The sequence below is a fragment of the Sapajus apella genome, unplaced genomic scaffold (genome assembly GCF_009761245.1).
Source record: "Sapajus apella isolate SASKATOON/1434 unplaced genomic scaffold, GSC_monkey_1.0 scaffold19, whole genome shotgun sequence".
NCBI lineage: Eukaryota > Metazoa > Chordata > Mammalia > Primates > Cebidae > Sapajus > Sapajus apella.
Window position 1 is genome coordinate 911,224 of NW_022436959.1, and position 21,938 is coordinate 933,161.

A 21,938-nucleotide genomic window follows, 5' to 3' on the forward strand; every position below is an offset into this window, starting at 1 on the left:
TTATGGTGCATTCTTCTCAGTGCCTCCTTTCATGGGTACCTGATGTCACTGTCCTCTGACTGGTGATGTTACCCTGGATTACATGGTTAGGTGGCATCTGTTGGGTCTCCCCACTGTAAAGGTGCTGCTTTTTTTTGGGGGGGGAAGTGGTTAATCAGTATCTTAGGGGAGATGCTGCCTTGAATTGACGGGCATGGGATGGCCCTAATCTGTTGAATGAGGTGGATAGGATCAGAGGCCCCACAGGTGTCATGCTCGCACTGTGTTCCATGTTCATTTAAGACACAAGCTGACTGGAAACGCAGGGTCTTCTCAGCACAACTCAGAATCAACCCTCTTATGTAAATCCATAAAGTCAAGGGGGATGAGCAAAAGGAACCCTGCAGAAAACACACAGGAAAGGAGGAGGCCCTTTTTGCCTGTATTTGTCAGTGGTATGAATTACTTGCTGTAAAGGAAAGAAACTGTTATAATTGCCATTAAGAGTTACAGCGAAAACTGCAATTACTTTTGCACCAACCTAATAGCTAAATAAGCCAAAGAAACCCCTGTATGTTATAAAATACCTTCCTCCCACCTTCAGCGGTGGCAGGCATTGTGAGCTTTAGATTATGAGGAGAAAATAAATTGCTGAATTTTGCCTCTCTGAGATCAGTTCTAGAGAAGCAATTCCAAATCTGAAGATACTGAGTATCATTGATTTTTAATACTTAACAAACATTTTAACTTTTTGAATTTACAGTAGGCTTTCTTTTCTACCTCCAGAGTGCCCGGCTTGTCTGTTATGAGAGCCTCTTTTGCTATAGAATATAACAACAATGTTGTACTGAATGTGAATTCCTTGAAATTATGTTCTGCTTTCGCCAACATTAGCCCTTTTGATTCCCAACAGCAATCCTTTCCAGAACAGAACAGATAGTCCTGTTATTTCTGGTTAGGAGGCAGGGATGCAGTGGGTTGCGGAGGTTGAATGAGGTCACACAGTGAGTGGGTGTCCTTGGTCACATGGTCAAGGCGCTTCTCTCCATCATCATGCACCTGGTGCTTTCCTAGCGGTGGAAGGCATAGTTCCCAGAGCCTCGCTTCACCAGCCTGTCTCTTACATATTCCTCCCTGACCTTACTGCTAGAGTTAAGTGATTTCTTCTGCTCTCTGTTCCCCTGGGATCTCGTGAATGCCCCTATTCCAGCACTTGTCACATTTCAGGGAATTTTTTGTTCATTTGACTGTCTTTCCCAATAGACCATTAGCTCAGGAAGGCAGAAACACGGCTTTCTTCATGACTTTATCCTCAGGGCCTGGCACAGAGTAAGGTCTTAATATATTTCTGTTAAATGAATGACTACAATTTGCTTGGAAGCATTAAAAATACCCATAGAATTTGAAAAAGAGACAGAAAAAAGTGGTACTGTATTTAAATCTATTTTAAGTAAAATTTTGGTTATGAGTAGAAAGGAATGAGAAAGCTGTGTTTCTTTAAATGTGAGTAGTGGCCAGAGAGAATGACAGTCATTTAATTTTCTAACAACTTAAGAAAATGTTTCATTTATATAAATTAATTCAAAAATCATATTAAATGTAAGAAAACAAAGACTGACAATCTTGGTGGTTTAAATAAAAAATTAAGTATTTTTTAAAAAGCAACACATTTAATCTAGTTCATGTCCTCATTCCCAGTCATATTTTCTTTGCATTGCTACTTAGAGATCTCTTACATGAATTTAAAAATTGTCATCAGAAAATTACTTACTTTTCCGTAAGGTTAACTTTTTTATTCATTAGCTGGACCAAATTCAGCACTTTGACAACCCAGGAATTGTATGCTGGCAACTGTCTTTTAAATGGAGCTTTCTCTCAACAAAAATCGACTAGGAAATGGGCTGACAAAAGATGCCTATCTCTGTGGTCTGGAGTTGGCTTCCTATTAATGCCAAATTCATACCACTTTGGAGAAATATTTTTCCCTGCCAGCCTCTGTCTCCTTCTCTATTACTTTATCTGTTTTGTTATGTGTGAATCTAGATTCTAGTTTACAAATTTTGGCTGCAATAAATAGCATCATTTCATAAACAGCTCTGAAACTTGGAATCCCTTGATGCCAATATATAATGTTGTTGCTTTTTAAAGACTTGGCCACTTAGGGACAGGGTAAGAAAATATGGAGTAGAAAGAAAAGGAAAAGAAAACCAACTTTCAATGTTATGAGTTGATTTTTTCCTTGCCAAGTATAACATCAGTGCCTTCTTTTGGAAGGAAAGTTTCATATAAATGCTCTTGAAACCTCAGCTATGCAGGAGAACCTGGCTTACCCTCCAAATGTTTTCAGCGCCTGGACAAACATCCTGCCATTTTGGTTTGGAGACCTGGTAATTTTTGCCTCTTAAAAATTTGAGAAATTTATAGGCCTCTACCTAGATAATTGGATTATTGATTCATGCACTGTAATGCCTCTTAGCTTCTTAAAAGTTACATAAATAGGCTGAGTGTGGTGGCTCACGCCTTTAATCCCAGCACTTTGGGAGGCCCAGGCGGGCAGATTACCTGAGGTCAGGAGTTCAAGGCCAGCCTGGCCAACATGGTGAAATCTTGTCTCTACTAAAAATACAAAAAATTAGCTGGGCATGGTGATACACACCTGTAATCCCAGCTACTCAGGAAGCCGAGGCAGGAGAATCACTTGAACCCGGGAGGCAGAGGTTGCAGTGAGCTGAGATAGTACCACTGCACTCCAGCCTGGGCAACAGAGTGAAACTCTGTTTCAAAAAAATAAAAGTTACGTAAAATATTTCTCTGTCTTATTTAGCTAAGATTTTTAAATGAATGAACAGTACAAGGAGCTAATGTGTATAGTTACTGCTAATTCCTCTTACTTCTTCCTTTTGATATAGGCCTACTTTCGAGAAGCTGTACTGTGGCTGGCTTGGATTGGTTCACTTGTGTCAGCCGAAAGTGTAGGAATGGACCTAGGATAAATTGAGAGGCAGGGGAATCATTATTACTCTTTGGTGGGATAAAGGAAATAAAAATATGAATAGGCATGAATAACCTTCTGTAGCTATACGAAGATCTGTAGTTTTCAAACTGGACATAGAGACATTTGTCCATTAACTATTTTGTACATTCAGTTATAAGGAGTTGTTCTCAAGTTCCCTGGAGGATGACAATTATTGCATTCACTTGGATACCTTGGTTATTAATATTTATTAAGTGAAAGTATTGGGTCTTTTGAATATCTGGCTAAAACCAGTGACAAATAAGACAAAAGAAAGAAATCTGCTTCAACCTTGTGCATAGGACTCTAATGAACTGAGTACCCCAGGTGTGTTACACAGAATGCTTATTATGTAACATGCTTTAGGATTGCTGAAATGATTGGGTTCTTTATGTCAAGGAAGAGATGAATTAATAGAAAAATAAATTTTAAAGAATACTTTCATGAAAGCAAGGGATTCATTTCTTAGGAGAAAAATATATAGAAATAATGAATGGAAATGGAATATGTATGTGGGATATAAATATGCCTGAATTAAAGCAAAGACTGCATATTATTTTTACCATCATTGAGCAAGTCCACTGGGAGCAAGGAAGACTTAATGATTTATAGAGAACTTTAAGACCTATTATGAGAAGGTATATATTTCATATCAGAAAACACTGAGAGTAGGCTGGGAGCCATGGCTCACACTTGTAATCCCAGCACTTTGGGAGGCGAAGGCAGGCAGATCACTTGAGGTCAGGAGTTCAAGACCAGCCTGGCCAACCTGGTGAAACACTCTCTACTAAAAATACAAAAATTAGCTGGGTATGGTGGTACATGCCTGTAATCTCAGCTACTCAAGAGGCTGAGGCAGGAGAATTGCTTTGACCCAGGAGGTGGAGGTTGTAGTGAGCTGAGATTGTGCCATGGCATTCCAGGCTGGGCGACAGAGCAAGACTTCATTTCGGGAAAAAAAAAAAAAAAAGTTGTGATTGAATATTTTAGGAAAGGAAATATTGTAAAAAGGATATTTATAAAAGTAGGGGACTAATTCAGGGGGCAGATTTCCACTTGATGGAAAACTTGAACACAGAAGAAACTGCATGAGATTATGTTTTAGTGACACAGCAATGAATTGGACCACTGGGCTAGTGTTATGTGTATATACTCTGTATCAAAAGGGAGATATCTCAGATAGATCACGGATATAAAATAGGGAGCTGGAAATATGAATTACTAATGATTATGGATTCTTAGAAAACAGTGATAATTGGGAACAGAGGCATAAGAAGACAATGAGATTGATATTCCCCCCATTTAATTTTTGGCTTTTTTGGAATATCCAAATGGCAGCATCATTTTGCATGCCAAGAATAGGCACGCAGTGTAGTTTCTGGTAAATGCCTTTTTATCTGTCCTTGCTAGACTGTAAGGTCCTTGAAGTTTGTTTGCTATTTTCATTTTGTATTTCCAGCTCTGTGGGACAGGGTAAGCCTGTTGTGTAACACACAAGCAATGGATGTTAGTGGAATGTATCAATTAATGGCTGAGTAAATATTGACTGAATCAAAAGAGTGGTTGAAGATGGAGGTAGAGGTGTTTGACCATATCAGCAACAGCTTCTCAGGTACAAGACTCCATGCAGCCTTAAGGCACATCCAAGTTTAATAAACAGAGACAAGCAGAGGAGCCTGGGATGAGGAGAAAATTAGTTGTGAAAGAATCTGAAGCATTGTCAATGAGTTTCGTTATGAGTTCTTCAGTTTCCTAATACAGTGCCAAGAATTATGCTCAGAGCATGTAAAATGGTTTGGTGGGGTGGGGGAGGAGTCAGATAATTTATTCTCTGTTTAGAAGAGCCCTAAGTTAAGTATTAAATCCTGAACACACAGTGTGACAGTAACTGGATTTTTGTCAGAGGAAGATGGCCCTAGAGAAAGAAGGGTGGCTTTAGCGTGGTAGATTGGGTGGACTGGAGCAGACTGTGAGGAGTAAGTCAAGTGCTTGCCAAGGATAATAAACATGTTGGAGAAGTTTATTAGCTGTGAGAAGAGCTGAAGGAGTCTTTTGAGAACCTTAAAATTTTCATACTCTTCCTGAAGTTTGTATTTTAAAATAATAGCTCTTCAGAATGTAAAATCATAGTGTCGCCGTACTTCTTCCCATTATTTATTTCCCACCCCTGAGATCCAGATGTAGCTGAGCAGGCAGAGTGTTGGTATCTGCATCTCCCACCTCTCCTTTCACCGGGAAATCAGCAGACTAGGGAGAATTCGGATAGTACCTGGGATCTGCCACGGTGCACCATGAATTTATCATGTGCAAGGATGGAGAGGAACTGAGGCGAGTGATCTATGGGGCAGCAAAAAATGGAGAAATTAGTGCTGACGGGGGGAAGCAGCAAGTGTTTACTTGTCAGGAACCAAGTTATTTAGCTTTTAAGAAAGCAGTCATTATGCTGATAGAATAATGGCTTTTTATTGTGAGTTGTCAACAGACAGTAATAACTTTTAATGAGGGCTCTAAAATAAAACCTTTATGGTACCCATGTGTTGGGATTACTGCGATCCATTATTCTAACCCCTATTTTATTTTCCTCTTACACTGTGATTTATTATGTTTGGGGATTTAGTGATTAATTCCTTAGAGAATATATTTTGGAGCTCAAACTAGTATTTTAACTTTTAGCACTAATTTAAATGATTTTCTGTTTGCTAAATTTGGAAGAGATGAAAAGAATTTATTTTAACCATCAGAAATTGGATGAAAGGGGTAATGAGTTTTTAGGAATAGCAAAGAGAGTGGCCAGTGACTGAAAAATTGCCAGTTGAATTGTGTTGACAAGCGAGATTTGTGTGAGTCCCTTAAGAATGTAACAAGAACATAATAAGCACGTAAAAGTCATGGATCCTGTGGATGAAGGAGTAGCCTGGGAATGTAAGAAGAATGGCAATTAGCATACGTTGAAATTACCATCCCAGAGAAACATAGGAATCCTTACAATGTATGTGTTGAAATTGTCTGCCCCTAAAAGATGAAACTCAGGAGAATTGTCCTGGGAAAAACAAAGAATAATCTTTGGAGCCCTGTCTTTTTCAAAAAAAATTTGCATATCAGTGAATTACAGAGATAAGATAAATCATCCTTGGTAGTGATATCATGAACCATCCCTGGTTCAATGGATTTCTTGCTATTTTGCTGTAATTCCAGGTAATCCTCAGTGCCTGGTGTTTCTTAAATGAGTTCCCGATTTGCTTCAATTGTTCCCTTCTCTATGTCTCTGCTCTACTTACCACAAGCAGTCAATTGTGTCCCACTTGGATTTTCAGATAGCAAGTTTTGTGAACAAGTCAGCCATAGACATCTCGATCCTGCAGCGGTCCTTGGCCATTTTGGAGTCGATGGTGCTCAATAGCCATGACCTCTACCAGAAAGTGGCACAGGAGATCACTATCGGCCAGCTCATTCCACATCTGCAAGGGTAAGCATGCCAAGATGCTCTCAGGAGGAGAAGTGCTCCAGGAAGTTGGCCACAGTAATGCACTGGGAAACGTTTTGTGTTATTATAGTTTGGTTAAATGTACAGAAAAAGAATCTTGGCTGGGCACAGTTGTTTACGCCTGTAGTCCCAGCACTTTGGGAGGCCGAGGTCGGTGGATCACAAGGTCGGAAGTTCAAGACCAGCCTGGCCAAAATGGTGAAACCCTGTCTCCACTAAAAATACAAAAATTAGCCAGATATGGTGGCGGGTGCCTGTAATTGCAGCTGCTCAAGCAGAGAATTGCTTGAACCTGAGAGGTGGAGGTTGCAGTGAGCCAAGATCATGTTGCTACACGCCAGCCTGGGCGACAGAGCAAGAGTCCATCTCAAAAAGAAACAAAAAAGAACCTCATTTTGGCATATAACCAAACCATGTGTCACACTAGAATGGCATGGTTACTTTCCCTTAGCCCCTACCTCTCATTGAGCTCCAAGCTGGTTCTTGGCACTGCCTGTCCCCATGACTGGCCCATGGTAAGCTCTCCGTTTTGATGAATATTGGTAGATATTGGTAGAGTTTTACTTTTAATAAGATAAAACAGGATGATTTGTTCTCTTACGTTCTCTTTCCTAAACCATATAAATTAATGTTTTCTGTGATATAATGAGTATTTTCATAGTTAATTAGAAATGTAATGTTATGCATTTTTACTAGGAATTCTTAAAGGCAGGTTTTGTTCTTAGTTATGCTTAAGGTGATTCTAGTGACCTTCTTGTGTATTTTATAATAAAATATGGGATTTTTTTTTCTAGTGGCTCGAGCTATAAAATGGAAGTAAGATAGCTGTCTCTGCAGCCTGCAGTCCTTGGGGCTTTTTTCCCTGTCTTCCTTCCCTTAGGTAACTTCAGCCTGAGAAGGAGTCTAGTGTACAGTGCTACTTTAGAAATTATTTTGGGTTGCAGTGATAATAATGTGAGCTTTCTTACACAGGAAAGGAGGTTATTGAAACAATACAGGGGTACTGACAGAATCCAGAGATGACATAAGTAGCTAAGCCTTAAGAAGGAGAGAAACCAGCCAGGTGTGGTGGCTCAGGCCTGTAATCCCAGCATTTTGGGAGGCCAAGGCAGGTAGATTATGAGGTCAAGAGATTAAGACCATCCTGGTCAACGTGGTGAAACCCCATCTCTACTAAAAATATAAAATTAGCCAGGTGTGGTGATGCACACCTGTAGTTGCAGCTACTCGGGAGGCTGAGGTAGGAGAATCACTTGAACCTGGGGGACGGAGGTTTCAGTGAGCTGGGATTGTACCACTGCACTGCAGCCTGGTGACAGAGCAAGGCCCCATATTAAAAAAAAAAAAATGGAGAGAAACCATAGCTTCCTTGGAGTCCTCAGCAGCTGTCTTTTTCTCTAGCATTTTGGTTGGTACTACAATGACCCAACTCCCACTAGATCTTGCCCTGGTCCATTAGGTCACAATTACAAATTCTCAAGAGGAAATCTGATTGGCCCAATTTAGGTTGGTGATGCAGGGTGGAAATGGTTTTCTGAAATGTTAACTGTTGTGATTATAATATAAACTACCAAAGTAGATTATATTTCTTTCTTTTGGAGGTGAGAGGATGACCAGCATTTAAAATTTAAGTCACAGAAGCTGTGGATTGCATTGGCCTCAGTGATTGTGGTCTCAGAATCATAATTCTTCAAAATGATAGGTAGCTTCTCTAGAAATAAGACCAGTTTCACATTTCCTTTGAATGTGAAACATGTTAACTTTTTATGTTGTGTCTTTTCTGGGCATCTCGAAGGCACACATCTTCATCACAAAGCACATTAACAAAGTGGAGAGTTTATTATTCTCCAAGAACTGTGCTAAGGATTTTGTATGCATAATTTCATTTTATCTTCACAGCAATCCCATGAAATAAGTGTTCCTAACCCCATGTTGTGGATGAGGAAACTGTGCCTTAGGGATACCCATGAACTTGTCCAAGGTCACGGACAGCCTGTGATGAACCGGGCTTTGTACCCTATCCTAGCTTAGTTCTAAGCTCCACCTCTCTCTCATTGGCCTGATAAATTATTCCTAAATCTAGCTCATAAGTCACTCTTTGTTTATATCTTGAGTTCTCCTTATTTACTGTTTACGACATGCCTTACATTAGATCTTTGTTTCATTTATTTCTGATTTCTTTCCAGTGAAAATCAGATTCAATCACCTGTTCTTTTTGTTATTAAAATGTTTATATTTGGAAATAGATTTTTAGAATATGTAATAGAGCCATGAAGACAAAGTAATTTGCTTTAATTTCTGGGTGTTCAGCACTGAGCAGTGTACTGTTCAGCTAGTGATAGTAGTTGTATATTTACCATGTTTCCAGCCTTGTGATGGTGGAAATGCATTCTCAGTGCTAAATGCATTTTTTAGGCCCTGCCTTTCTCTCTCACTTTTTTGGGGAGGGGGGACAATTTTTAGCCTTCTCATGGTTTGACCCAGGACAGGCCTCTTCTAACTTTCTGTTCTGATTTTGTGGATTGTTCTGTGTCTTTTTACAGGTCAGATCAAGAAATCCAAACCTATACTATTGCAGTGATTAATGCACTTTTTCTGAAGGCCCCCGATGAGCGGAGGCAGGTGAGTTGCATTTTTTGTCTTATGGCTATGTCAGGGCTAGGAACTTTGTGTGCAGAGAAGACCCTCTCCTTCCATCTGGTGGGGGGCACCTCTTGAGCCACTCTGCTGCCCTGGCTGCAGATGGACTCTACAGAGCAGCTATGTTCTGCTGCATGGCTGGGCTGCTGGGATCCTTCACAAATCCAGGGGGAAGTGCGTAGAGATGGGTAAGCCCTTGGCTGATGAGGGATACTAGGAGTGTTCTAGCAGTAGAGGCCTTTCATGAAATGAAATGCAACATGGAAGCCCAGATGTAAAAAGATGAAAATGTTGCTGCTGTGGTGGAAGCAGAGTTAGGAGCCCCCGCGACCTTCTGTCATTTCATGGGATGCTCACTAGGACAACTGTCCTCATTTTCTAGATCAGGAAACTGAGCCCCTGAGAGGTGCCATGTTTTTCCCTGGGAGGGAGGCAATGGAAGGTGAGAGAACAGGAGGGAAAATATGCAGATGGCTGCTCCTGGTGGAGATAACTGCACTCATATGTCAGAGGGGCTCCTTGCTTACTACGTCTGTTTGTGGTTGTGGCTGGGAAAATGGAGCCATCCGTTTCCTCTCCTTTGTATAAAAAGAACCAGGCATGGTGGCTCATGCCTGTAATCCCAGCCCTTTGGGACACCTAGGTGGGAAGATCACTTGAGGTCAAGAGTTTGAGACTAGCTTTGCCAACATGGCAAAACTCCATCTCTACCAAATATACAAAAATTAGCTGGGTGTGGTAGTGCATACCTGTAATCCCAGCAACTCAGGAGGCTGGGACAGGATAATCACTTGAACTTGGAGACAGAGGTTACAGTGAGCCTAAATCGTGCTACTCACTCCAGCCTGGGCAGTGGAGCAAGACACTGTCTTAAAAAAAAAAAAAAAAAAAAAAAAAAAGGAAGGACCCTCTTAATGTACATACATGGAACCTGTCCTTTGATGGTCTCCTTTGCCTGGATATCCCTCATTCCTTTTTTTCACGAAGGAAAGGGCCATTACAGAAAGGATCTGAAGAAGTGGAATTTTGCCTTGTCTTGGAATTTAGCTCGCACCTCAAAATTCGTTCAGACTTTTCTGTCAACATGTCATGTAGTATGTTACCCTGGTCACAATTTCCTTCCTTAAAAAATGAGTGGAAATATGAGCTCTTTCGCTCACTTAGAAAGTATGGTAGTTGCCAGTGAGTTAGTTTGGGAATTAGAAAGCAAACCTGCTACTGAATGCTATGGCAAGAATTTTTTAATTTTATTTTACTTTTTTGTTGCCAAGTATTTTAAATCTCAGTGACTAAATGTGAGGGGTTCTGGTTTGTTTTCCATTTAGAATTTCTTGTTCATTCCCGGGAGGCTTTGTTTGCACAGGAGTGGTGTCACTTTATAGTTTCCTGGTTGTTTGATATGGTGTTTGCTGGAGCCAGGTGGAGGTGCCTGCCCTCTGCAAGTCTGAGCTTGGGCACTCTTACCCTGGCTGGATTTTTAAGAGTGGCTTTGTGGATCGGAGGTGAAATCATGGATAGGGCTGCTTCTGTGATGTTTTAATCTACATATCAAGCTCATGATAACTCCCAAGCAGCCTGGAAGCTTTCTGGAAGCTCTTACTGTGTATATTCACAAGCTTGACGTGGGCATTGGAGGAACTGGGTCCTTCTGCTGGCCAGATCGGGGACTTCTGGCCCAGCCACGTGGTAGCCGAGTGTAGCATGCGGGGTCAGGCAGGCTGCATTCTGATCTCAACTCTTGGATGTTTCCTTTCTCCAACTGTGAAAGAAGAGGATGGTTTAGAGGAGGTGAAAGTTCATGCCTACTCAAAAGACCATTGCACTTGGATTTCTGAATCTAGACATGAGTAAAATGCATACATGCGCATCTTGTTTTATACCAAGCACTACTGTTCATTTATTAAATTGGACTCTCATGACCATGGACAAACAGGGAATCAAATGTCAATCTGTACTGACTTCAGGACATTGATAATAAGGGTAATATAATAGAGTATCGATATAAGATTAGGTTTGGATTCTGAGAACTAAGTCTATTTTTTTTTTGAAAACTATGCAATGTGAGACTGACAGGAAGCAGTTTTACTATATATTCTTCTAATAAACCACCACAAAGAGTAATAAACCATGACAAAGAGTAGTCTCACAACTTTAAGCCATTTAAGAAAAGATTCCAACTAAGAAAAACTGTGTATAATTCAGCAGAAATTTATAAAGTATTATGCGACTCATTCAATCAAGCTCTAGAAATAGCTACAAGGTATTTAATTTACTTGCCCATGGAAAAGTGATGTGGACTTCATAAACTATAAACCCTTGAAATTAAGAGTGTTGTTTATCAATATAAAGGGAATATCATGATTTTTAGATTTAAAAAATTTTTAAAAAGAGATAGCTCTAAAAAGGGATTTCAGGTTCATAATGAAGAAAAGTTTGTTGGATATTATTTTCTGAAGGTCAGTAGAGCCCTGTAAAGCAGAAGATTAAGCTAACTGGTGATACCACGTGGGTTGCTGTGGATCGTATTAACAGCTGAACATGTACACCTTAGTCTGGCCCCTGTGTTCTAATTTCAGGTGGTCTGAATTTGATGGTGGCATTGTTATTGCATATGTTCTGAAAAATTAAAAGCTCTGAATTTTTGGCAAATAGGAAAATTGACCAAAGTCAGCCATCAATGATAATATTATTGAGAGTCTGGCATGTGTCAGGCAGTTTTCAGTATTTTATATTACCTTATTTCATTGTATTGCCATATTCAGAGAAAGCCACATTATTTCTGTTTTATGAATGAGGAAATTGAGACTCAAAGGGAGTAAAGAACTTGACCAGGTCACTGACGGGTAAGAATCAGAGTCAGAGCCCCAACCTTATCCCTGCTTTTACCTGCAAAGTGTCCCGTCCAACGCCTGTCAAAGAGATGTCATTCACAGAATTCTCCTGTGTTTGCCAAGCGAACAACTCTCTGAAGCCTGGATAATACCAAGCACATTTTCTCAGTCCAATTAGACTGAAATATAACCTAAACATTTATTTTCTGGATTTGCAGGGAACACTATTTTTTGTTTGTTTTTTATTTTATCTGTTTAAAGCCTTAGGACATTGGGTAGATTCCACTTCAAATACTTACGTAAAACTTCATCTTTTTTTGACTTGGGGCCAGACACATTCATAGGACTCCATTATCTGGGTTTTCTTTGAATTTGGAATGCTTTTAAATACTTATATCTTATTTCTGCTGTTACTGAAAAACATGCCACCACGGTCACAAGGACCGTGCATCCGTGAAGTAGGCCTTACTGAGAAAGGCCTGTCCCGGGGCCTAAGGTAAAACTTCCTCCGCTGGGGAAGGGAGTTCCCTCCTAGGGTTCCCTCAGGGGTGGAGGCTCTGCTTTCCCATGCCTCTGGGCTGCAGGAGATTCCTGTTTCCCTGCACAAATGGAGGGAAGGGCCGTGCTAGTTTTGTTGGTGAGGGTGCCGCTGTTAGGTAGGCAAGTGGATCCTTTTTCTTACAACTTTTGCCATTATTCAGTTCACTATTTCAATGGCAAATATGTTGGCGAGGTCCCTTCCAAATTTCTCTACGGATACTTAAAAAACTTGTTAGTTAAAAGATTTGGTAGAAAAATCAGAAAATACAGATGGAAAAGAAATAAGTTTGAAAGATTCCTGTAATTATATTCCCAGAGACAGAACCACTGCAATTATTTATAACTCTTGTGAGTTTCAAAGTGCCACTTACCCATCTGTTCTGTGCAAATATTCTCCTAATACATCTTTTTTTTTCCCCCACCAAATGTGAGCATACTACTTGCATTGTAGTTTTTAAAACTACTTTTAAAACTAAATAATATTTTGCGGACATCTTTCTATGTCGGTCTATCTAGATTCTTATTTGTATCTATCTATACTTTTACATAATTTTAATACTGTAAAATATTCCCCATAGATGCTCACATTTACTCCAACAATTCCTTAGTATTAGACCAAAAAATGTGGGCATGGCTATTTCTGTTTTCTCTTTGACCAAGCTACTATTCCTTAGAAGGCTAGTATAAAATATTTATTTGTTATTTTATCAAACATTTATTGTCTTCTCTGTGTCAGACATTGCACTTTGGGCTTGGAATACAAAAAAGAATAAGATAGTTTCTGCTTAGGAGGGACCCACAGTCTTATGCAGACAATAAATATTACAAACAAGGCCGGGCGCGGTGGCTCAAGCCTGTAATCCCAGCACTTTGGGAGGCCGAGGCGGGTGGATCACAAGGTCAAGAGATCGAGACCATCCTGGTCAACATGGTGAAACCCCGTCTCTACTAAAAATACAAAAAATTAGCTGGGCATGGTGGTGCGTGCCTGTAATCCCAGCTACACAGGAGGCTGAGGCAGGAGAATTGCCTGAACCCAGGAGGCGGAGGTTGTGGTGAGCCGAGATCGCGCCATTGCACTCCAGCCTGGGTAACATGAGTGAGACTCCGTCTCAAAAAAAAAAATAAAATAAAATAAAAATAAAAATAAATAAATATTACAAACAGATAATTAAAGTGATTGCTGTAGTAGAAGTTGGACATACATTGTCCCTTCTAACTTTTAATCTTATAAACTGGCAGGAAAACATAGGAACAGATAATATTTTTTTCTGTTTTTATTTGTGTGCAATCATTTAATGTTTTTAAATGAAAGAAATTAAAACAGCTGTAGGACCCTTTGAGGCTTTTATTTGTCATCTGGTCTAGGAGAAACACAAAACCATCACCAGTGGGCCTTTCTCTTAAGATCAGGAAGAAAGCACGGTTTTCTGTGCCTAGTGGAAGGGAAGGTTCCTTCTGGGTTACCACTGAATTTGTCTCTCAATGCGTCATAGCTCCTGCTTTCTTGTTTTCAAGAGTGTGGAAGAAAACCTGGTATTGGATTTTGATTTGAGTGCCATCTAGCTTTTTTTGAGTCACCTTACGGTATTTAAGCAAGTTTCAATGCAGTGGGTCAACAGGGGCGTTCAAATAAAGTGGTCAACCTCTAACAGAGTCCTCTGAATTTCCATCCCTTCTTCTCTCCTGCTTGCTTTCCTTTCTGTGGTGGCGATGACGCCGTTAGGTTGATGTAGAGAGCAATGTTGACATCCTTGATTGTCCTCTGACTGTAAGTCACCCATGTTCTCTTTGTCAGCGTAAAGTGGGCCCCGCTCTCCTGTGCTGCTCCCGTCCACCCCTGCTTGTATGCCCACCTCAGAATTCTCTCTCACCCCCATGTTCTTGGTTCTCTTTGCTTTCTGCAAGTTTGTTTTAACCTTGGTAGAAATCATGGTTCTGTTTTTAAACCGTAGCTTAGTTTTTTCTCTACTCAGTAAGAGTAGCAACACCAAAGACACCCCCTCCCACAAAACAGCATTCAGTTTCTTCCTGAATATGAGCAGTATTTTTACTTTACAATGCGTGCACAAAGACTGTCCTTGATATTTTATTTTCCCTTAGTCCCCACTTGTCAATATTTAAAAAGGGTGTCTGTGCATCATTTTCTTTAATAAAATCACCCTTGAATTCTCCATGCCAATCAGGAGATGCCAAAGCACAAAGCACAAGCTGCAGAAATGAGGCCTTGCAGAGCTCAGTGAGTGTAGGCTCTAGAGCTTTGCATCACCCAGATATTTGCCCTTCACTTAAATTCCACTCAGATCACTTGTGGAGCATGTATATGTATTACTTACTCTCTGGTTTTGCACAGATTTAAATGAAATGACTTTTAGAAGATACTGGAGTCTCCTTGCTACAGGCATGTGTTGCCTAATAAACGCTTTCTAGGCCGGGCATGTGGCTCACGCCTGTAATCCCAGCACTTTGGGAGGCTGAGACAGGTGGATCACAAGGTCAGGAGATCGAGACCATCCTGGCTAACACGGTGAAACCCCGTCTCTACTAAAAATACAAAAATTAGCCGGGTGTGGTGGTGCACGCCTGTCGTCCCAGCTACTCGGGAGGCTGAGGCAGGAGAATCTCTTGAACTCGGGAGGCGGAGGTTGCAGTGAGCCAAGATTATACCACTGGACTCCAGCCTGGGCAACAGAGTGAGACTCCATCTGGGGGGGGAAAAAAAAAAAAAGAAAACAACCTTTCTGTACATTTATAGTCTAATAAAAGATGATGAGGCTTTCTACTAGAGAATTGTTGCCTTATTTGGAGTGCCTGATTTTTTTTAGCACCCACCTTTTTCTGGAAGGAAGAGATTCCTAAAGAAAAGAAGTTTGCAGTTGCCAGATTTCTTTCCTTTGCTTTTGGACATGGCTTTTACATTTCAAATGGAACAGTCAAGAAAATAATTTGAATACCACTGCTTGTTTGAGTTCATTATTTCATAAGAAATACTGCTGATATACAGTTACGAAGCACACCCCAGGATAAAGTCATTTTTGGCCACGTTGAAATGTATCTTTCTAACCTAAGCCCTTGTGTGGGTGTGTTTTTCTTCCACAGGAGATGGCGAATATTTTGGCTCAGAAGCAACTGCGTTCCATCATTTTAACAGTGAGTACCTATGCGCTGTGACCTCTTTGACGGGGAGGAGTGGCCTGGTGCATTTATTAATTTCTTCTTTTGGCTTCAATCTGTGGTTTGTTCTGTGACTTGCTTCTGTGGTGAAGCAGTAGGAACTCTAAAGAAGGAAAAAGTGAGTTTTTGGAATTGGAATAAATATGGCTTTCCCACAGGAATTGCCTCATTGGGTTGGAGGGAGGAGTTTCTGGAACAGCTCTGGAGAAGAGAGGAAGGGGGAATACATTCTGGCAGGAAGGGTTGGATAGCTCTCTCAGTGGGGCAGGTTAGGGAAATCAGGGCTTAAAAAATTCACCCTGATGAGCTTTTGCTCTTTTAATGAGGAAACTAGCTGTAAACATATCAGGTACCAAGAGAAGTCCTGCAATGTTGATCATCAGTTTTGGGGGCCCCTTGCAAGACAGAGGAAGGAAAGTATAGATGGGAGCCACTCATTCACTGCAATGCAAAATGCCCTTAAACCTTGGTGGAAAAAAAGCCCTAAGTGTCACCTTGCAAATGTTTAGAAATAAACCAAATAACAAGATTTCCTGAGTCCTTACTAGGTAATTGACTTGCCAGCTACTTGAAAGAAGCAGGTTGATTGATTGCCCTGATTACAAAAAAAGGGTAAAAAGGAAAAGAAGAATTAAGAAAGAAAAAGAAAAATTTCTATTTGTGTGATTCCAAAGAGCAGGTCAGCAAGCTTACAATTAAAAACACTTGGTTCTCAAATGCAGGCTTTATTATCATTCAGGTATGATGAGGCCAACAGATCAGGAGATGGCTGGCATTAAAAGAAAAGTTTGTTCATTATAGTTCCCCAGAGGTGAGGCCAGGTAAGCTGGCTGAGCAGGTTTAGGATGGGCTAGTTTGAATAATTTCATTGGGCTCTTATGGGCTGTCTCTAGTTGTCTGGTAGTTGGCCCTGGGTGGTTAGGACAGGAGAATAGTGGTCCCAAGAGTATGAGCCAGAGCTTGTAGAGGAGTGGGGAGTGGGTGCCAAGGCCCTGGACTGGCTCGTTTGCATATGAAAAGAGTCATTTATTATCTCTAGGAATTGGCTAGACCTCAGAGGGGCAATCTCTCCGGGGTCAGCAGGGTCCCAGATGTCAAAACACTGGAAACGAACAGCTAACACACACACACACACAAACACACACACACACACACACACACACACACACACACACACACACACAATTCCTCCTCCCTCCCTGACCAATGCAAGTAAGCCATCAAAAGTTAATGATGAAAGTAAATGTTCTAGAACCCAACGTCACACACACATGCACACCCTATTCCTCCTCCCCCACCAATGCAAGTAAGCCATCAAAAGTTAATGATGAAAGTAAATATTCTAGAACCCAAAGTCACACACACACACACACACAGAGGCACGCACACGCGCACTATTCCTCCTCCCACCCCCACCAATGCAAGTAAGCCATCAAAAGTTAATGATGAAAGTAAATGTTCTAGAACCCAAAGTCAGTGGTAATGACTGCAATTTGTGATGAAGTTAGTTCAATTTTAAACTTTCTGGCTGTCAAGGATGACAAGAAACATATGAGTTTAATTTTCATTGTTTGATAAAAAGAGGTCCCCCAGTTCTTTGGGAAAGATAAACCTTTTCCCTCTGGAACTGAGATCTGAAATGAATCTTGGGGGAGTGTCTTAGTAGATTCTAGGTCCAATTATGGTTTTGATTAGTAGATTCTAGGTCCAATTAGTGGTCTTAGTAGATTCTAGGTCCAATTATGAATCTTAGGGAGTGTCTTAGTAGATTCTAGGTCCGATTAAGGGCAGTATTCATAATACTGTCCTTTATATCGGCTCTCAATAAATGTAGAAGCCAGAGTATCAGCGTGTAGCTCAGTGTCTTCATGTTACCTTGATGTGGCAGTCAGGGTTAGAATGCCCTGAAATGAGTGGCATTAATGACTATAGCCACCCTGTCTCAAAAATCAGTTTGCCTAAATGGGAATTCTTTTATGAGATGTTGATGGCTGAAGTTCGAGGTTGGTACTCTCCTGCAGGAAATTGGAGTTTAGTACTTTCGAGTTACTGAGAAAATAGATACCCATACACTTTGGATACTAAGCCTGTGCTATGAGTTAACATGCTGTTTTGAAGATTGAAAGATACGGGGTTTGATTCGCTCCTGACCATCCCATTGTCTAGCTTCCCTGCTTTTCCTAATTTTGGTTCAGTGACTTTGCATTCCCTTATTCCTCCTTGTCCTCGTTCTTCTATTCCTCAGTCTTCTCCCACCCTTCCTTCTTTAATTGGCTATTTCAGCATGATGCTTACATCCAGGCTGTGGATTGCAGGTGCATGCCAGTTTGGGAGGCACCCAGGCAGCACTCTAAGGAACTAGACTTCCTCCAGTCCTGGAGGAAGATCATTTTTCTCTGCACTGGACAGCTCTGACATTTACTGAATGGCCATTTAAAAGCTAGTTTACAGTAGTCTACACAGGAGCAACTACGGATTGCCAAGAGAAATGGTCTTTCATATAGCAAGGCGTGACTGGGGCTAGTACACCCAAAATAACTGATTGGAAGGGTGTTTCACCACATTGATCCATTGTTTGGCATTTTTAATGTACAGCCGGAATCTCTGTTGAAAAGGCTGCATGTTAGTCCCAAATGCTGAATCTTGAGTTGGTGGCAGCTGTCCCATTTCTGGGCAGGAGTGAGGGGGTTGACAGTGGACCTATCCAGTCTTCCTGTCCTGCCACTTCTTGTACGTTTGTTCTGTTTTCAGTTCTGTTTCTATGGGGAAGAATTATTTTAGCTTTCATTTAATTGTTAACAGTGAGTAAAGTAATTCACAAGCATTTGCTCACTGCCTTTGATGGTAGACGTCCTTGTGTAGCTCCCACAGTAGATTAAGATTTGATGGGTATTTTGCTTTTGTATGCTCCTTCTAAAACTTTTCCCCAGTTTGAAGTGGGCTCACCTGTCAGAGACAGTCCCAGGGTAAGATAATGGCAAGATTGCTTACTATGGGTATGCACCATTGGTTTTTCTGCTGCATGTGACAGATGCTTCTGTTGTGGAAAGCCCACAGTTGTTTTGCAGACACCCTCATTTCAAGCATATCTTCTCTTGACTTATATGGCTGCCATCACCAGTCCTTTTCCAGCACTTTTCCCCTTCTACTCCCTCCTGCCCACAGTAATTTTTTTTCCTGGAGTATGACCTGAAGATCAGGAACCTTACTGGCTTCTGGAATGTAAAGGAAAACTCTGAAATTCCCTGTAGCCTCACCTGCCTTCTCCATTCCTGTACCTCCCAAGGAAGACTGTGAGAGTCAGCTTGAGGGTTAATTCTTGTTGTTTCCTTTTCTTTCTTTTATTAAACATTTTATTTGTGAACCATCTCCCTAGCATGTCATCCGAGCCCAGCGAGCCATTAACAATGAGATGGCGCACCAGCTATATGTTCTGCAAGTGCTCACCTTCAACCTGCTGGAAGACAGGATGATGACCAAAATGGATCCCCAGGACCAAGTGAGTGTGCACTGGACAGCGGTCAAAGAACAGGAAGGAGAGAGAGTTTCATTAAAGGTCTTTTCCTGAGGTACCCCGAACTGGGGAGTTTCTGAATTTGAGATGATGTCGTTTTATTATCATCTCAGAACTTAGGGACATGGCTTCAAAATTAGGTGAATCTAGGATCAGAAAATAAACCAAATGGGTTCTTCCATTAGGCTCCAAATATGCATGGTCTGCCTTTATTGAATAAGAAAGCTTGATGTCACGTGACCACAGACCTTAGCCCTTGGCTCCAAATACCTTTAATGGTAATAGCTTAGGAGTCAGGTTCCCAGACAACTAGGGCCTCTTGGTGACTCTATGTGGCATTGATTCTGCAGGGTTGAGGCAGAAATTTTCATTCACCAGAGATCAGTGTCAAGAGCAGGGTCCCAGATTAAACCTGATTTCTGGGCCAGCTTTCTGTCGGTTAGCTATTGGCTGTAACTCTCTACTAGGTCTCTTGTTGTGCATGAAAGGTTATGTCTCCATTCAGAAGGCTTTGGGGACCTTTGCTGTGTGAGGGTAGAGTGAGAGGAAACAGCTGGGAATCCTGCCGTAGCACATTTTCAACTTAAACAGCGCTGCAGCTTTGGAAAGGAAAACACTCATTATTGGCACGTGAGGGCCTGATCTGTTGCAGATGTGAACCGCATATGTGAAGTGTGTAGCTGCCGCAGCACTTCATTCATGGAGCAAGGCCATGCGGTTAAGAATGATGGAGAGGTTTGAGAGGCTGTGAATGTGTGTTTTTGGCAAGGTATAGATTTCCCAGAGAGAAGAGACTGTCATCTTACTACTTCTAGTGACAGAGAGCAATGCATCTTAATATTGAATGACCCTCTTTGTTTGGAAACCCTTTTAAAATTTTATTTATATGTTTATTTTGTTGTGGTGGAATATATATAATATAAAGTTTACTGTTATAACCATTCTTAAGTGTACAGTTTAGTGGCATTAAGTACATTCACATTGTTATGAAACTGTCATCACCATCCATCTCCAGAACTATTTTCATCTTGGAGAACTGAAACTCTGTACCTGTAAAACACTGACTCCCCATTCTGTCCTCCTAGCCCCTGGTAACCACCATTCTACTTTCTGTCTGTGAATTTGACTACTCCAGGGACCTCATATAATTGGAATCGGACAATATATATATTTCTGTGTGTGGTTTATTTCACTCAGCATAGTAATCTTCAAAGCTCATCCACGTTATAGCATCTGTTGGGATTGCCATCTTTCAAAGGCTGAATAATATGCTATTGTATGTCCACACCACATTTTGTTCATCCATTTACTGTTGGATGGACACTTGGGTGGTTTGTACCTTTGGCCCTTTCTTTCATTTTTGTCCTATGTTTGTTTCCATGAATGTACTTAGTAGGGTGAGGCACTTTGGGTATCCCCAGTTTCCCTAGCTTAGCTTTCTCCAGTCACAACCCTTCCATCATATCTAGGCCTCTCAGTTAAGACTGCACTGGACTATCAATATTCATGCTCCAGATGACTACTTGGCTAAGAGGACCCCTGTGGAATACAGCCAGGCCTGACCAGCAGGGAGACTGATGGGGGAAGAACGGTCTGCAAAGCCCTAACTTAGGACATTGGTTCTCTTTTATCTGTTTTTCTTTTGCCTGAATGCAGTGATTCATTTAGACCCCAGGGAAAGAGGGAGTATATGTAATGTCACACAATTAAAGCAGCTTTTTCCCCTCCCTTTTCTTTTTACTCCTTGATTCCTTCAGGCTCAGAGAGACATCATATTTGAACTTCGAAGAATTGCTTTTGATGCCGAGTCAGAACCTAATAACAGCAGTGGCAGTATGGAGAAACGAAAGTCCATGTACACACGAGATTATAAGAAACTTGGCTTTATTGTAAGTAAGCCATCTCTAGTATGCTCTCCCTATAGCCTCCCCAGACCTGACCTCAGCCACAAAACTGATGTCTCTTCAGAGCGTGTGGTCCTCTTGTGCTTTACAGAATAGTTTCCACATTTCCAGATGTTTAGTTGGTTTAAACAGGATCACATGAAAATCTCTTCTGGCTTCAGTGAAATGGAATAACTTGCACAAGTGTGACTAATACTGAGTTTGTTTATTCAGTTCTGATTAAGTGTAACCAAGAGTAGTTAGCCCAGAATGCATCTCGACTTCATGAAATCTACTTCACAAGATGCTTAAGATTTGTGTTTGACTTAAATGAATGATGGCAGCTGTGGGATGGATCTTATTATTGTTTTAGTGAGTGGATTACTTACAAAGATCAATTTGATATCAAAGTCAAATTGAAAGTTTCCTGAAATTTAGTCATGATGAGATTAACACAATTTATGCTTTCTTAAAAGGTCTCTCTTGCTCTGAATGCAAATAGGTTGTCTCCTAGATTTTTGTTTGCAGTTTGCAACTTAGAACACAACTTGTCCCGAATATAAGCCATTATTTTTATTTCTACTTGGATTATATTCTTGATTTTATCCCCATGAAGTCTCTGAGTGACCTTCAGCTAATATCAAATTCTGCAGGTATAAATTTGGATTTCCATTTTAATCTCCATCATAAATAGCATGTCTGAGATCTTGGCTTCGGTGATTAGAAATTACCATGCATTATTTTATAATTTCAAATACTCTTTCCTTGAAAAAAAAATATATGCCATATGTGTGTGTGTGTGTGTGTATATATATTTGTGTGTATACATATACACACAGACACACCCAAAGATATATATACACAGTATATATATCTGTGT

The 21,938-nt window shown here is 40.8% G+C and overlaps 1 protein-coding gene across 10 annotated transcripts in view; it reads left to right on the plus strand.

Annotated features, from left to right (window-relative positions):
• Window positions 1–21,938, plus strand: part of ELMO1 (engulfment and cell motility 1) — a 569,594-nt gene that overhangs the window by 214,255 nt on the left and 333,401 nt on the right. For 8 of the 10 annotated variants that reach the window (XR_004271412.1, XR_004271414.1, XM_032286644.1 and 5 more), the window contains 6 exons: window positions 6,307–6,458; window positions 9,020–9,098; window positions 14,214–14,258; window positions 15,587–15,637; window positions 19,038–19,160; window positions 20,933–21,064. Coding sequence is in view for 8 of the 10 variants with exons in the window: in XM_032286644.1 (XP_032142535.1) it covers window positions 6,307–6,458; window positions 9,020–9,098; window positions 14,214–14,258; window positions 15,587–15,637; window positions 19,038–19,160; window positions 20,933–21,064 (582 nt within the window). In the remaining 2 variants the exon portion in view is untranslated. The remainder of the gene's footprint in view (window positions 1–6,306; window positions 6,459–9,019; window positions 9,099–14,213; window positions 14,259–15,586; window positions 15,638–19,037; window positions 19,161–20,932; window positions 21,065–21,938) is intronic. The other 2 variants (XM_032286647.1, XM_032286646.1) reach the window with 1 other exon arrangement.